The sequence below is a fragment of the Maniola hyperantus genome, chromosome 11, assembly GCF_902806685.2.
Source record: "Maniola hyperantus chromosome 11, iAphHyp1.2, whole genome shotgun sequence".
NCBI lineage: Eukaryota > Metazoa > Arthropoda > Insecta > Lepidoptera > Nymphalidae > Maniola > Maniola hyperantus.
The window spans coordinates 8,079,010-8,092,308 of NC_048546.1; the positions used below are offsets into that span (position 1 = coordinate 8,079,010).

A 13,299-nucleotide genomic window follows, 5' to 3' on the forward strand; every position below is an offset into this window, starting at 1 on the left:
GTTCTTTAACGAAGATTTTGAAGACCATTGGATTTCGATACAAAAAATGTAACAAACGCAAAATATTGATGGAAAGATTTGATATAGCGATGGCAAGGTATACTTTTTTACGGCAAGTGAAAGAAATCAAAAATTGGCAAAATGTTGTGTTCTTGGATGAAACATGGCTTAATGCTAACCATACTGTAGGCCGTTCTTGGAACGATGACACAGCAGCATCTACTTCCAAAGTTCCTGTAGGAAAAGGATCGCGACTTATAATTTGTCACGCCGGAACCATCAACGGGTTTGTCGAAGGTTCTCTCATGGCTTTTGCGTCAAAAACCACTGGAGACTATCATGAAGACATGAATGGAGAAAAGTTTACTGAATGGTTTACCTCAATGTTGTGTAGCCTCCCTGAACCATCTATTATAATTATGGACAACGCCCCATACCACTCGATGCAAATTGACAAGCCACCTGCCCAATCCCAAAAGAAAGCTGATATCGTCGCATGGCTTCGTAAAAATGGCGTAGATGCAAACATGAATATGTTAAAAGCGGAATTAGTACGTCTTTTAAAAGAAAACAAACCAACCAAGATCCGATACGTCATTGACGAAATAGCATTAGAACATGGGCACAGAGTTATACGGTTACCGCCTTACCATTGTGAGTATAATGCGATTGAGTTGGTGTGGGCTCAAATTAAGGGATATGCTGCAAGACACAATACAGAACCCCCATTTACCACAAAAAAAATGCTAAAATTATTAGAAGAAGCTTGTGAACATGTGACTAAAGGAGACTGGGAAAAGGTTGTGAATAGAACTGTTAAATTAATAAGGGAAGATTATGAAAGAGATGTGAAAATAGATAATATTATAGAAAACGAACATATAATTATTAATGTATGTGATGATAGCAGTGACGACAGTGAAAATAGTAGTATGGACGAATCTGATTAATTATGGCCTTTTGTGGCACCTTTTTCGGTATCTTTTGTATTCATATGTTTCTTGTGTGCATATAAAGTATGTATATTCATTTTCGTTCAAATATTCAGTTCGTTCAAATAAATTAAATAAACATATACATTTTTGTTTTATTAAACCTATTTAATCAGGTACAAAAACAAAACTTAATTGTTTTTTGTTCGAGAATAAATTGACATTCCACATCACTATTGTAATGTGTCAAACCGGCCATCATAGCGTGCCGCTAGTGTAGGTAAGATCGCAGGCATGAGGCAAGAGCTAACTTGTAATGTCTTAACATCAAGTAGGCTATCGCCACTTTGTTTCATGCTTTCTATTAGGTATTCTTAGTAAACTTGAATCAATTTACAAAATGTATGTTGTCCTACAATTTCCATGGGGCTATACAGTCAACTTGAATATTTTATAACTTTACCCTACTTTTCGCAGCCCCAGCTTTCCACGAGCCTATTTCTATTGACCGCGGGAAACTTTGTTGACATTTCTAGTAGCGAGCGTAGAGTAGGTACCTACTACTCTTCCTACACAGAGTTCCGTACTCTTGATCTCTCTATTTCATGGAAAATCGTATTTTTATGATTGGCTTCAGTACTTATAAGGTCGGGCTCGCACCGGGATAGCGCGGGGGCTGCTGGGCGTTCCCTCCCCGATTGCCATCTCGACCTGTCGCGTACTATAGCTGGTATATTCATTTTTTTCTTAGATACATACTCTTTCATTGGAAGCAAACAATCAGTACTGTTTTTATGAACTGGGTTATACAAATAGGTGAAGACTGCACGACCTTAATAATATCCACGGTCGGAAACACGCGAATCTGCCATTTCAGTTTTTACTGAACCACGGATATTTTAAAAACGTACATACCTACATTAAATAAGGTAGGTAGGTAACGAGCGGGTACCTAAATGTTAGATTTATTGTGATTTTAAACACAATGTGTTTTTGAAATACTTTTTTTTTCTTAGCTTGGAAGGCTAAGGCTTGGACCACGAAGTACCTAGTCTACGACAGGTCGAGATGGCAATTGGGGTATGAGGCGGGGGGACGACCCGCGGGTGCTGTGCGACCGAGTGCGAGTGAACCGCAATTGACCAATCATAGTGCTCGAAATCTCCACTTCGCATCAGGGGAAACTGATGGGCCAATTCACGGCCCTCTCCGCTCCACTCCGCCCAGCTCCGCGTCATTGGAAACGCACCATTACGTTGCTTTTCCACCTGAGATGGTCAAAGATAAGCTACGAAACTATGGTGACCGTTTCCAGCGAGATAGCTGTGCGAGGTCGATGCGCGACTCGAGTGAAGCGATGCATCAACAGCAGGAGAGCACCAATGCTAAGCTATGTAGATTGTAGAGCATTGTGGATGTCACACATATCCTTAGCAATGTAGCATAGCATAGCTCTGGTGAAAAAGCAGCCTCAAGTGGACAGGTGGCTCTTAAGGGGATTGAAAATACAATAAAATACAATATGTAGGTATAGGTATTTATCTTTTAATTTTTTGGATAACAAAACAAATAAATAAGTAATTAATAATTATACATTTTCTATGTATTTGATGAATATTGAGATCAGCTATTTGTTTTCAGTTCATAATTTAACACATACCTATATACTGGAACGCAATTAGTTTGGTACAATGGAACATAAACGGGCTGTAGGTAGGTAATCAGTACCCATATTATGTTGGTTTGTCCTTCAATCACGTCGCAACGGTGCAACGGATTGACGTGATTTTTTGCATGGATATAGATAGAGATCTGGAGAGTGACATAGGCAACTTTTTTATCTCGGAAAATCAAAGAGTTCCCACGGAATTTTTAAAAACTTAATTCCACGCGGACGAAGTTGCGGTCCTCAGCTAGTAATTTTATAAACTGAAATTAACATTTTTCGATTGCTTATTGTTAATACCATCTTGTTTATACATTTTACATTTTTTCTCGCTTGGTGTAAAATACCATATTCTGCTCTTAGTTTAGAGATTGTGTACACACAATCTACAGGTCTAAATGTATTGCTATCATTTTCATAACACTCCTTATTGAAAAGGACAGCACTAGATTTAGAACTGTAAATTTTGTTTAGTTTAGAGATTGCATACAAAAGAATTAGCCAGAACCGGCACGGTGCGTTCATCCTGGGTAACAAGAGCTTAAAAGCTGTCGCCTTGTACAAATGAAATGCAAAGTCGAAAGCATATAAATATTACATTTTTAAACTATTTTGTACCTATTTGACTAGACAATATAAATTATTATACAATAAACAATCAATCCAATAAATGCAACTCCATTAGCTAGACTGCGACACTTAGTGCCGATTATACCAACGTCCAGTGACGTTTAACCGAGGAATAAATGGGGCGTAATGACAATTTATACATATATTATATTGAAAATCTTCTAAAATATCAAATTTACTCTCAGATAAGACTCCCTTGAAAAAGGACCCCGGATGGGTTCGAAACTAGTCGGGCTAACGTCATCGACTAAATACGTGAGTAAAGCCGTGGACAGATATTATATATAACAGATAAGACTTATTTTACGTTGGTGAAATGGACCCATAGTGTGCTTTTTCTGTCATAAACAAAAATTATAATTGACAGGTCTAAAATAGACTGTCTGTCTATCCTTTTTCGTAGGGAACAATGTAAAAAGGATAGCACTACTATAAGATCTGTCAATTTAGATTAGAGATTTGTGTAGAGGGATAAGCAATTGTTAAATTAAAGGCTCATAACAGTTTTAGCAAGATTAGGTATCATACGAGTAAAATATAAAAACCAGGCAATAACAAAGATTGAATAGTTTGAAATTCACAAATGACATTTAGTTTCGTAATTGGTTGCTAATTGCTTATTACAAATTTGCGTACAGATAGGTCATAGGATAGGTCGATATAAATACAAACATACAGCGCTTGCTTATTTACAAACTAGCGCACAGATAGGGCGATATAAATACATTATTGTATAAGTATTGTAATTAAACCAAACAGATAATACCCAAAACAAGAAATGCACATTACAATACGCATGAGCGTAAGGTAAAGGGTTGATTCATGCTACGCTTCATACTTCATGGGCGGGCCTCCGCCATCGCCCATGCCTTTGCACCATCAAATAGATTGCTAAATCGCTTACTGCGTACAAGATCAGCAGTCCTAAGAGCGGTATCTGCACTGCATCCGATCCAAATCCGTGAAAATACGGACATAAAAAACTCGGATTGAATTCGGATATTGCTTGCGCACTAATCCGATCTCTGATACAAATCCAAGCTTATATTATCCGAGCTTAATGCGAAAACGTTCTTACAACTACTTGGGTCTAAATTTCTTCCGAATTGGAGACTTACGGATGACGAAGACAAATCGAAAGACGGAAGTCAGATGTACTGTACTCAGTACAAACACTACATCCATACTAGTAGTCTAGATGCTCTGACTATAAATCTTTTAATTTTGCTTTAGACATCAATCCTCTTGAGCAATGCATTTCAGGATTATGTATAATTAATTAATAATGTCATCACATAACAAGTAACATAATATAAATTAAAAACTTTATTATTAACTAAAGCCTGAGACAAACACAATGTGCGACAGCATCGTCTTTCAACGCGACTCCTAAGGCGCCATCTCCACGGACGAGAACCGCGGCGATAGTCTCACCGTGTCACCAAATTCGATATAAACTCTATGGGCCTCTATCGCGGCGATAGGTTATATCGAATCTTGTCACTGATTGTAAATTGAACATTTGAAAAGAGCGACCGCCGAGTTTCTTGCTGGTTCTTCTCTGTAGGAACGGCATTCCGAACCAATGGTAAATTAAATTATTTGAAGATTCAAATTCAAATTCGAAGTTTACTTCAATAAAAATATATTTTATTCTATTCTCTCGTCCGTGGAGATGGCACCTAAAAATTGTAATACAAGGTTCTATCTATAGGTACAGAATATTTATAGCACCTTACAGGTATAGACATTTAACTAAATAACGACACTTGTTGGTTACGACGAAATAAAGAGCAAATTAAGCTCGCACAGAACTACAATCTAAAGTTCTCATATACCTACCAACAAATTAATCTTTCCTCTTTACAATATTAGTTACATACATAATATAATATCATCGCTAATATTACAAAATGTACACGTGTATGCGCGTGTTTAATACGATGGGCTGCCGTAGATACCGTAGCCCCGGTGCTGTTGGCGAAATGTTTGTTTCAGACTTAGGCCGCGATTACACCAGTCAATTCATCACGTAAGTAGCTTGGTAAAACATTTTGTTAATAGAATATTTGGCAAAATATGATTTTTTGTAAAATGATATGTTTGCAGAACACGACGTTTGTGATCTGATTAGTTTTGAAATGTTTTTGGTGAAATGATCATTTGTTATGCGTTTTTTGTTAATCATTAGTGAACCATTACAGCTTCATTTCATGTCCTCTTAGTCTAGGATTGCTCTTTCTCGTAAACATGCTCTTAAAATTTGGGACATTAAAATAATTATTTAGTATTTTGTATGTTGCAATTAGATCGCCTCTTTCTCGTCGTTTTGAGGGTGCTGAGTCCAAGCTTTATAAGTCTTTGTTCATATGGAAGATTTTTCAGCTCCCTAGGCAACTTAGTGGCTCCCTCTGTACCCTTACCAACAATTCTATATCCTTAACAAAATATGGATTCCAGACCGGAATGGTCTGATATGAGTCTTATAGAGTTTCAAAAAGGGTTTCTTGTTGATGGTGAAGAATGCTTTTCTGATTAGGTACAGGATTGAGTTGGCCTTATTCAACGTAGCTATAATGTGAGGTCACATCTAGTGATCACTCCTAGGCCTTTTTGTATATCCACTGCTTTTAGTTGCTAATTATTATCGAATAAATATGGTACTCGAGGATTTCTTTTTCCAATTTGTAGAACAGTGCTCATGTAAGCTACTTACGTTATTAAAACTTACAGGTGTATCCGCAGCCTTAAAAAATAGCTACATAATTTTTGCTCTCACTTTAAACCTGTCACCATGATATCCATGGAGGTTGATTCATCCTGCTTATTGGAACATGTGTCATATTGATTGGTAAATTAATAATAGCATACTTCCTGTGTAGCCTCTTCAATGTTCTTAGTATAGTCGCACCACTTCGTCCCAAAAGAAATGCAGCCGGTATATTAACATCTACCTCCATTCTGAAATAAGAAGTAAGAATATATCAATTTACTTGTTAACATCGAGATATACATAAGGAGCAACAAATCTCATAATAATGCTCCTACTCAATTATTACAAAACATATTCTATATGCTTGGAACTAAAAACATTCTTTATAGGGATACAAAGAGAAAAGTCACAGGTATCAACTAATTCCTTAATGAAGATAGCCACAAAATGGATGTGTAAAAGCTTCCTATGTGCATGTGTGCATGTATTATTGATTATGTTAGATAGAAACAGGCATTACTTTATGTAAGTCAATGATATACAAGGAACGTAAAGATTAATTTGTTATAATCTGCCAGCACAGATAAATCTGTATGGTACAACATGCAGCATGTGATATGCACTACAGACCGCCACACTACTGAAGAATTAGGATAAGCAAGTAATACATGCCACCATGACAACACCACACAAATCTTCTGGAACACATTTAACATACATTTCACTTATATACCGGAGCATCCTCATGAGATGTAGACTCCACAATGCAGAACTGCAATACGGTATTAGACAAATAGTCAAATCAGTAACTTTTTATCAAACGTCAAAACGTGCACTTAGTATGTGATGTTGTATGAAATACTGGAATGTGACGTCACATCATAATGATGTACTTTTTTAGTTTAATCGATAATTTATAATTGTTATTACACTTAAAACTATCCTCTATTTAATAATCACTGAGAAATAATTTATTTTTGATGTAGTCAAATACCCAAATGATTGTGTATTGTGAGATTTTATGTGTTTTGATGGATTATAGCGAATCAAGCTTCAGGTTCCTTGAACATTTGGATTAGATAGGACTTACTTGTCATCCACCATTTCTATAAGATGGTCTAATGCATCGTCCCATTTGTCAACAGTCTCAGTTATGATAACTGCTTGTGCTCCGGCCAACTGTGCATTCATTGTTTTATACACAAAAGAACATTCTCTGAAATGAAGCAAAAAAAATTTTTTTTTTTATTCATGAATTCAATGATGTTTTTCCTAGCAGGTACATGTCCTAATAGTCTCACTCTGTTGTCCCTCACTTCCTACCACCAAGACCAGATAAATTGCTTAGTGCACTGATAAATATAGATATACTTTTATTCAAATAAACTTTTACAAATACTTTTAATTTGTCAAATGTATTTACCATTAATACCATCAAGAAACTTTGTTTTTGCTCTTTTCAAAGATTTCAATTCAATTTCGATATAATGCCCTGTATAGATTTGCAAAACCGCACATTGCTAGAGCAAGCTGCAGGTCAAATCCACGCTCTTATCATGTACATAATCTTCTATCATATAATAATTGTGCTTTTTAGGAGCATATTTTTCAAGGATTCTTTAAACTTGTTCAAAAGCAAGTGTAAAATTGATTGTGGAATTTTGTAATGAAAGATTAGATGTTAAAATATACAAGATCAGCAGCCTTTTTATATATATATATATATATATATATATATATATATATATATATGAACCGTAGATTAACTTACCCTCTCTCAGATAATGCAATGTTGCCAAAGATATCATCTTGGTTTTTAATTTCTGAACAACTATGAAAAGGTATTGTCGGAACTAAGCGGGCTTTTTCAAAACTAATGCTTCCATTCTGCAAAAGAGAATCCATTTGATTAATTTTTAATATTTCAGTTGAGTCAGAATTACTTAGGTACCTACTTATATGGTGCATGCAATTCATATGAACATATTGTGGTGTATGACTGTGCATTATACAAAACAGGGGCTCGCTTATGGTAGAAATTCTCCAATCCCGATCAGCCGCGGTAACTACATGACTACACCAATTACTAAAGCTGAGCCTCGTTCATGTAAGTACCTACTACATAAGGCTAATTCAAAAACCGCAATGCAAAAAAAAAGCGATCACGATTCGTACCTAGTTAATTTACGGTACTTACAAAAGATGCACCAAAATCCTTTGCAGGCCTTATACGGTAAGAATACCTAAGCTCTGGAGGGTCTATTATCTCAAAAAACACGTCTCCAGCAATGATATCTGCCGTTGATGAACCGTCGTGGAAATGCAAATCATTAGCTGCAAAATGTCACTTCTGTTACTTTCTTCATTACATTCATATTAACAAAAAAATAAACAAATGAAATATTACCTCCCGGCGAAACTGATGTCGTGCATATAAGAAGAAATAAGCTTATATTTTGTAATAAATAATGTAAAATAACATTGGAAAACATATTTTTGATGTGCAAATCACAGGTGCAGATTGCAGTCACAGACCATATGTCAAATACGGTCAAATGTCAATTCTGTCAATGTGGTCAGTGGTGACACTTTTTTTCTTTTTTTTTATATTTATTTTACGGCCCTGGATGCTTGGATGAATGATAGTTATTTAAGGCTGACAGTAGTGACCGTAGAGTAAGGTATAAGCAAAGAATTTCTAAGTAGGTACTTATAAGTTAAGGCATTGCTGAGCCAGTTGAGTATATAATATAATGTACTCTGTGGTTGAGGCATCATCAGCAGACCCTACAATTCCGATACAAGTTAGCCCTTGACTGCAATCTGGTGATAAGTGATGAATGATGATGCAGTCTAAGATGGAAGCGGGCTAACCTGGAAGGAGTACTTGGATGTATTAAACCCATACTTTGGTTTCTACACAGCATCGTACCGAAACGCTAAATTGCTTGGCGGCACAGCTTTGCCGGTAGGGTGGTAACTAGCCACGGCCGAAGCCTCCCACCAGGCCAGACCAGAAATTTAGAAATAATAAAATTACAAACCCCTGCCGGGAATCGAACCCGTGGCCTCCCACTAATAAGAACACAGCGCTTACTAAAATTAGTTATACCTAATAAGGTATTTCTGGGAATTTCCCAGCAGGTTCCATAAGGACAGTGCACATTATGGTATAATAATAAATAAAATAAAAATAATAATAATAAAAAAATCATAGTCTGTCTATGAATATAAGTCCTGCAAATTGCTAATTCGCGTGGCTGCCATTTTAGTGACGTCAGCAATGGATTGAAGTTCCAAGCTGACGGTATATTTTTACTTAAATATACGTCAAATGACATCAAAAATGACGAATCTTAACGATACAATTAAAAGAGCTCTTGCCACCATAAATATTCCTACGCTCATTGAGCCGGCAGGGATTAGTCGGGATGATGGCAAGAGACCTGATGGATTGACGCTGGTTCCCTGGGAACGGGGACGGGCGCTTATGTGGGACGCAACTTGCGTTGACACATTGGCCCCGTGTCATATCAGGAAGACAGCATCAAGACCGGGAGCCGCAGCAGAAACAGCTGAAAACGGCAAGCGGCGCAAGTATGCCTCTCTTATAGAGAGTTACATTTTTGTGCCGTTTGCCGTGGAGACCCTGGGGCCATGGAGTCTTAGTGCTAAAAAAAAATTACGAGACATTTCACCGCGATTAATAGCCTCATCTGGTGACAGAAGGGCTGGCTCATTTTTTGCGCAACGGCATCAGCCTGGCTGTCCAGCGCGGAAATGCAGCCAGTATTCTTGGCACCATTCCACGCGGTCATGATTTATATAGTAATTAGATAAGGCTAGCTTTAAGTTTTATTAAAATGATGTCATTTCGATGTTAATGAGACGTGGTTATACATATCTTCGCGTAGGTCATCACGAAAGACGAAAAAAGATTCCGACGAATTGAGAACCTCCTCCTTTTTTTGAAGTCGGTTAAAAAATAGTAAGTATAAAAATATGGTAACATTTTTTAGAAACGGGCCATCCCCATAATTATAATGTCAAAATGTCGATGGTTGGTAACAAATATACTCTATGGAAGGTAATTTCTGCTGTCAAGTGGTGAAGTGTCAATGCAGGCCAGCAAATTACCTAAAGTCCGTACAAAATGACTTTTCACGCGCCATTTTAACTCTATAGGTCAACTGGCAAATCAAAAGTACGCATTACCTTTACAATAAGGACTAAATTCGTACTTTTGGCATGAAATTGGACACAAAAAGTTAAAATGGCGCATGAGACGTAAAATTTTACGCGTTATATTGTGTCAATTTTTGTATAAAAGAGGGAATAAGTTATAATAATTCCCCCGTTTCACTGTGGTGTTCGTTGTTGCCGGTCGTATACCTTAAATTATAGGCAAATTATTACAATGTTGAATTAACAGACGGTGTCTTGTTTCTTATAGGTATAAACTCGCATTAAGGTAAGTATAAACAAATTATAGTGTTTGTTTTTAACCTAACAATTTATGATTCGATGCAAGTCTGAACAAGTCGAGTCCAAGCATGTCTCCTGGTTCAAAGCACACTATTTTGATATGATAACTTTGAAATCCAGCTGTGCGTGCACGGTGGGTGGAATAGAGTAGTAACTGGCATACCAGGGCGCAGAAAGTATTAGAGTAGCATAATTTTAAACAGTACAGATTATCTTGGTAGGTAGAGTGCTATCTGGGAACTGGTAGAACAGTAAGCTAAAAAAAATTGACTCTACCGTACACTATCCTATAGTGCAACTAGTTACTATACCACTTACCTTCTTCCCTCTAGTAGAGCAGACACTGGAGTAGGAGGTAATTGGTACCTAAATTAATAGTATCTGGCTAAATTTCAGGCCAGAATAAAGCTGATTAATAGACTAGACCCAACCTTCGGCGGAAGCCAAAGATTTAATGACCTTAAAAAATTCAATTCAAGATTGGCTAAACGTGAAAAGTTTATATTAACTGTTTATATAAACAAGTAATTTAAAAATCAAAATCAGTCTTGAGTTTTTCTCAACTAACTAGAGTAGCAAAGCGCCTGCTTTCTCTGGCTTCGGCCAAAACTTCAGCCTGTTTTGGCCGAAGTTGGAGGTATGGTGAAATGTGTCTGAAGCCTAAGATTTGGTTGGACACTATAGAGTAATAAACTTGTGAACCCTTTGTGACACCTCTGTATGCATGTCTGGTTTACACCTCAAGACATTAGCTAGTGTAGCTAGACTTAGAAAATTAAAACTACTTTTTTGTACACCAAATATAAATTTTTATCAATTTAAAAGAAGAAAAAGCTGTACAATGGGTGGCAACAATATAACTTCAACAAATTAAATTAGTGTAAATTACAAAAGACTCATAATTGGCTCATACTGTGTGTCATACCCCAACATCTATCGGTTTTCCAAACTATGTGCCCAGCCCATTGCCACTTCAGATTCGCAACGTCGGTCACCTCCTATGGATCGCCTCATTTCTGATTTGATCATGTAGAGAAACTCCAAGCATAGCTCTCCTCATCGCCCGCTGAGTGACTCTGAGCTTTCTTATGAGGCCCATAGTTAGCAACCATGTCTGGAATCCAAGTCCCTGCAAAAGTCCAGCGACATCTATCGGTTGATGATGATGTGTGTCATACAACAATGGGCCAGCCATCATTGGCTGACCATAGTGACAGTTACAGTGTATCAGTCACACGGGATCAACCAGCAGTAACCTCGTTGTTGCAGGATATGCAATAGAGAACCAGCAAAATACAGTAGTGTCCTGTCCAGATTTTCTCTATTGTAGTAACTCTTGCACAATATTGCACCATGTCTCCAATAAACAGTTTTCTGATGTAGTTATTACAAAAACCCTAAACCCTATCTTCTTCTTTTGTTCTACTTTAGTTTCTGGTTACAATAATTCCAACAATGCCCACTTGTCCAGGCTTTTAAATGACTTAAGTATTGTGCAATCTGAAGTGATTTTAAACCACATAAGTATTGTGCAATCTGGATTGAAACTGAAACGAAATCATGTACTTACTTAAAGTCAAAGTCAAATATTTTATTCAGCCTGGCTGTCCAGCGCGGAAATGCAGCCAGTATTCTTGGCACCATTCCACGCGGTCATGATTTATATAGTAATTAGATAAGTCACATAGATATAAACTGTAAATATTTTAAATATGTTTGTAAATAAAAATTTTATTCAAAATATAGGTAATAAATTACACTTTTTGATTTGTACCTACTTAACAAAAGGTACCTACATTAATATGATATTTACTGTATGATCTGTTCTAGGTTAGATACTGAACCACATTCAAAATGGAGCCATATGACCCTAATAATGAACACATACCAAGACTATATCAAATGGAACTGGAAGAAATTGCAGTTAGGAAAAATACAATAATTCATTTACCTACAGGTATGGGCGTTTATATGCTAACGCTACGTAACGAATAACGATCACCCTGGTTAGCAACGTTGATCATAGTCGGTAACTGGATGGGTGTCCGACTTTAGGAGTCCTTTGGCCTTTTCTTATCCTCCATGGCTCGGAGAGCACATTAAGCCGTTAGTCCCAGTTATCATCACTAACGTCTAATATTAACCATTAAACCTAAGCGTCGAAATTTCATTCACTAGTAGTCGTATTTTGCAGGATCTGGGATCCCAATGCATCATTATGCCAAAAAAACTCCTACCATTATAATAATAACTAGCTGATGCCTGCGACTTCGTCTGCGTGGAATTAGGTTTTAAAGATCCCGTGGGAACTCTTTGATTTTCTGGGATAAAAAGTAGCCTATGCCACCCTCCAAGTCTTTATATATATACCAATGCAAAAAATCCCGTCAATCCGTTGGACTGTTGCGACGTGATTGAAGGACAAACCAACAAACCAATAAACCAACAAACAAACACACTTTCGCATAATATAATAAGGGTACTGATAGTGGAAAGTAGTCACAATCCTCAGTAATGAGGAATATGATGCAGAAAGAGATGGGCGTTTATGTTTATGTGTTTATGGCTCCAGGCTTGAAACGGAGTGAAACTATACCATAAATAATTATCAAAAAAAAAATCACAGTAGTTCTTACATGTAACTGTAAACTGTAAACAACTTATTATTGTCACAATTTTTTTAGGTTCAGGAAAAACTTATATTGCGATACGGCTTATCAAAAGACTGAGAGATACATTGCAGAAGCCATGGGGGGAAGGAGGAAAAAGATGCTTTTTTTTAGTCAACACTGTTCCATTGGTGCTTCAGCAGGTTTGTTGTCCTAATTGTATACAAAACACTTTTTAATGATTACTAGATTGGCTGTGGCTTC

At 36.9% G+C, this 13,299-nt stretch overlaps 2 protein-coding genes across 3 annotated transcripts in view; one reads left to right on the forward strand and one right to left on the reverse strand.

Annotated features, from left to right (window-relative positions):
• Positions 1–2,457: 2,457 nt before the first annotated feature.
• LOC117986269 (PRADC1-like protein) lies at positions 2,458–8,474 on the reverse strand. 2 transcript variants are annotated; one of them, XM_069501693.1, is made up of 6 exons: positions 8,349–8,474; positions 8,139–8,275; positions 7,713–7,828; positions 7,032–7,157; positions 6,660–6,713; positions 2,458–6,189 (listed from the first exon to the last, which is right to left on the reverse strand). In XM_069501693.1, the coding sequence occupies exons 1-6, from the start codon at positions 8,431–8,433 to the stop codon at positions 6,018–6,020; spliced, it is 690 nt and encodes a 229-aa protein (XP_069357794.1). In that variant the 5' UTR covers positions 8,434–8,474; the 3' UTR covers positions 2,458–6,017. The 2 variants fall into 2 exon arrangements, with proteins under 2 accessions (XP_069357794.1, XP_034828992.1); XM_034973101.2 differs by lacking the exon at positions 6,660–6,713.
• Positions 8,475–10,256: 1,782 nt separating this feature from the next.
• Dcr-2 (Endoribonuclease Dcr-2) overlaps positions 10,257–13,299 on the forward strand; it is a 49,904-nt gene continuing 46,861 nt past the window's right edge. Inside the window, exons 1-3 of the mRNA XM_034973290.2 lie at positions 10,257–10,412; positions 12,257–12,383; positions 13,111–13,238. Of these exons, the coding sequence (XP_034829181.1) occupies positions 12,281–12,383; positions 13,111–13,238 (231 nt within the window). The 5' untranslated portion in view covers positions 10,257–10,412; positions 12,257–12,280. The remainder of the gene's footprint in view (positions 10,413–12,256; positions 12,384–13,110; positions 13,239–13,299) is intronic.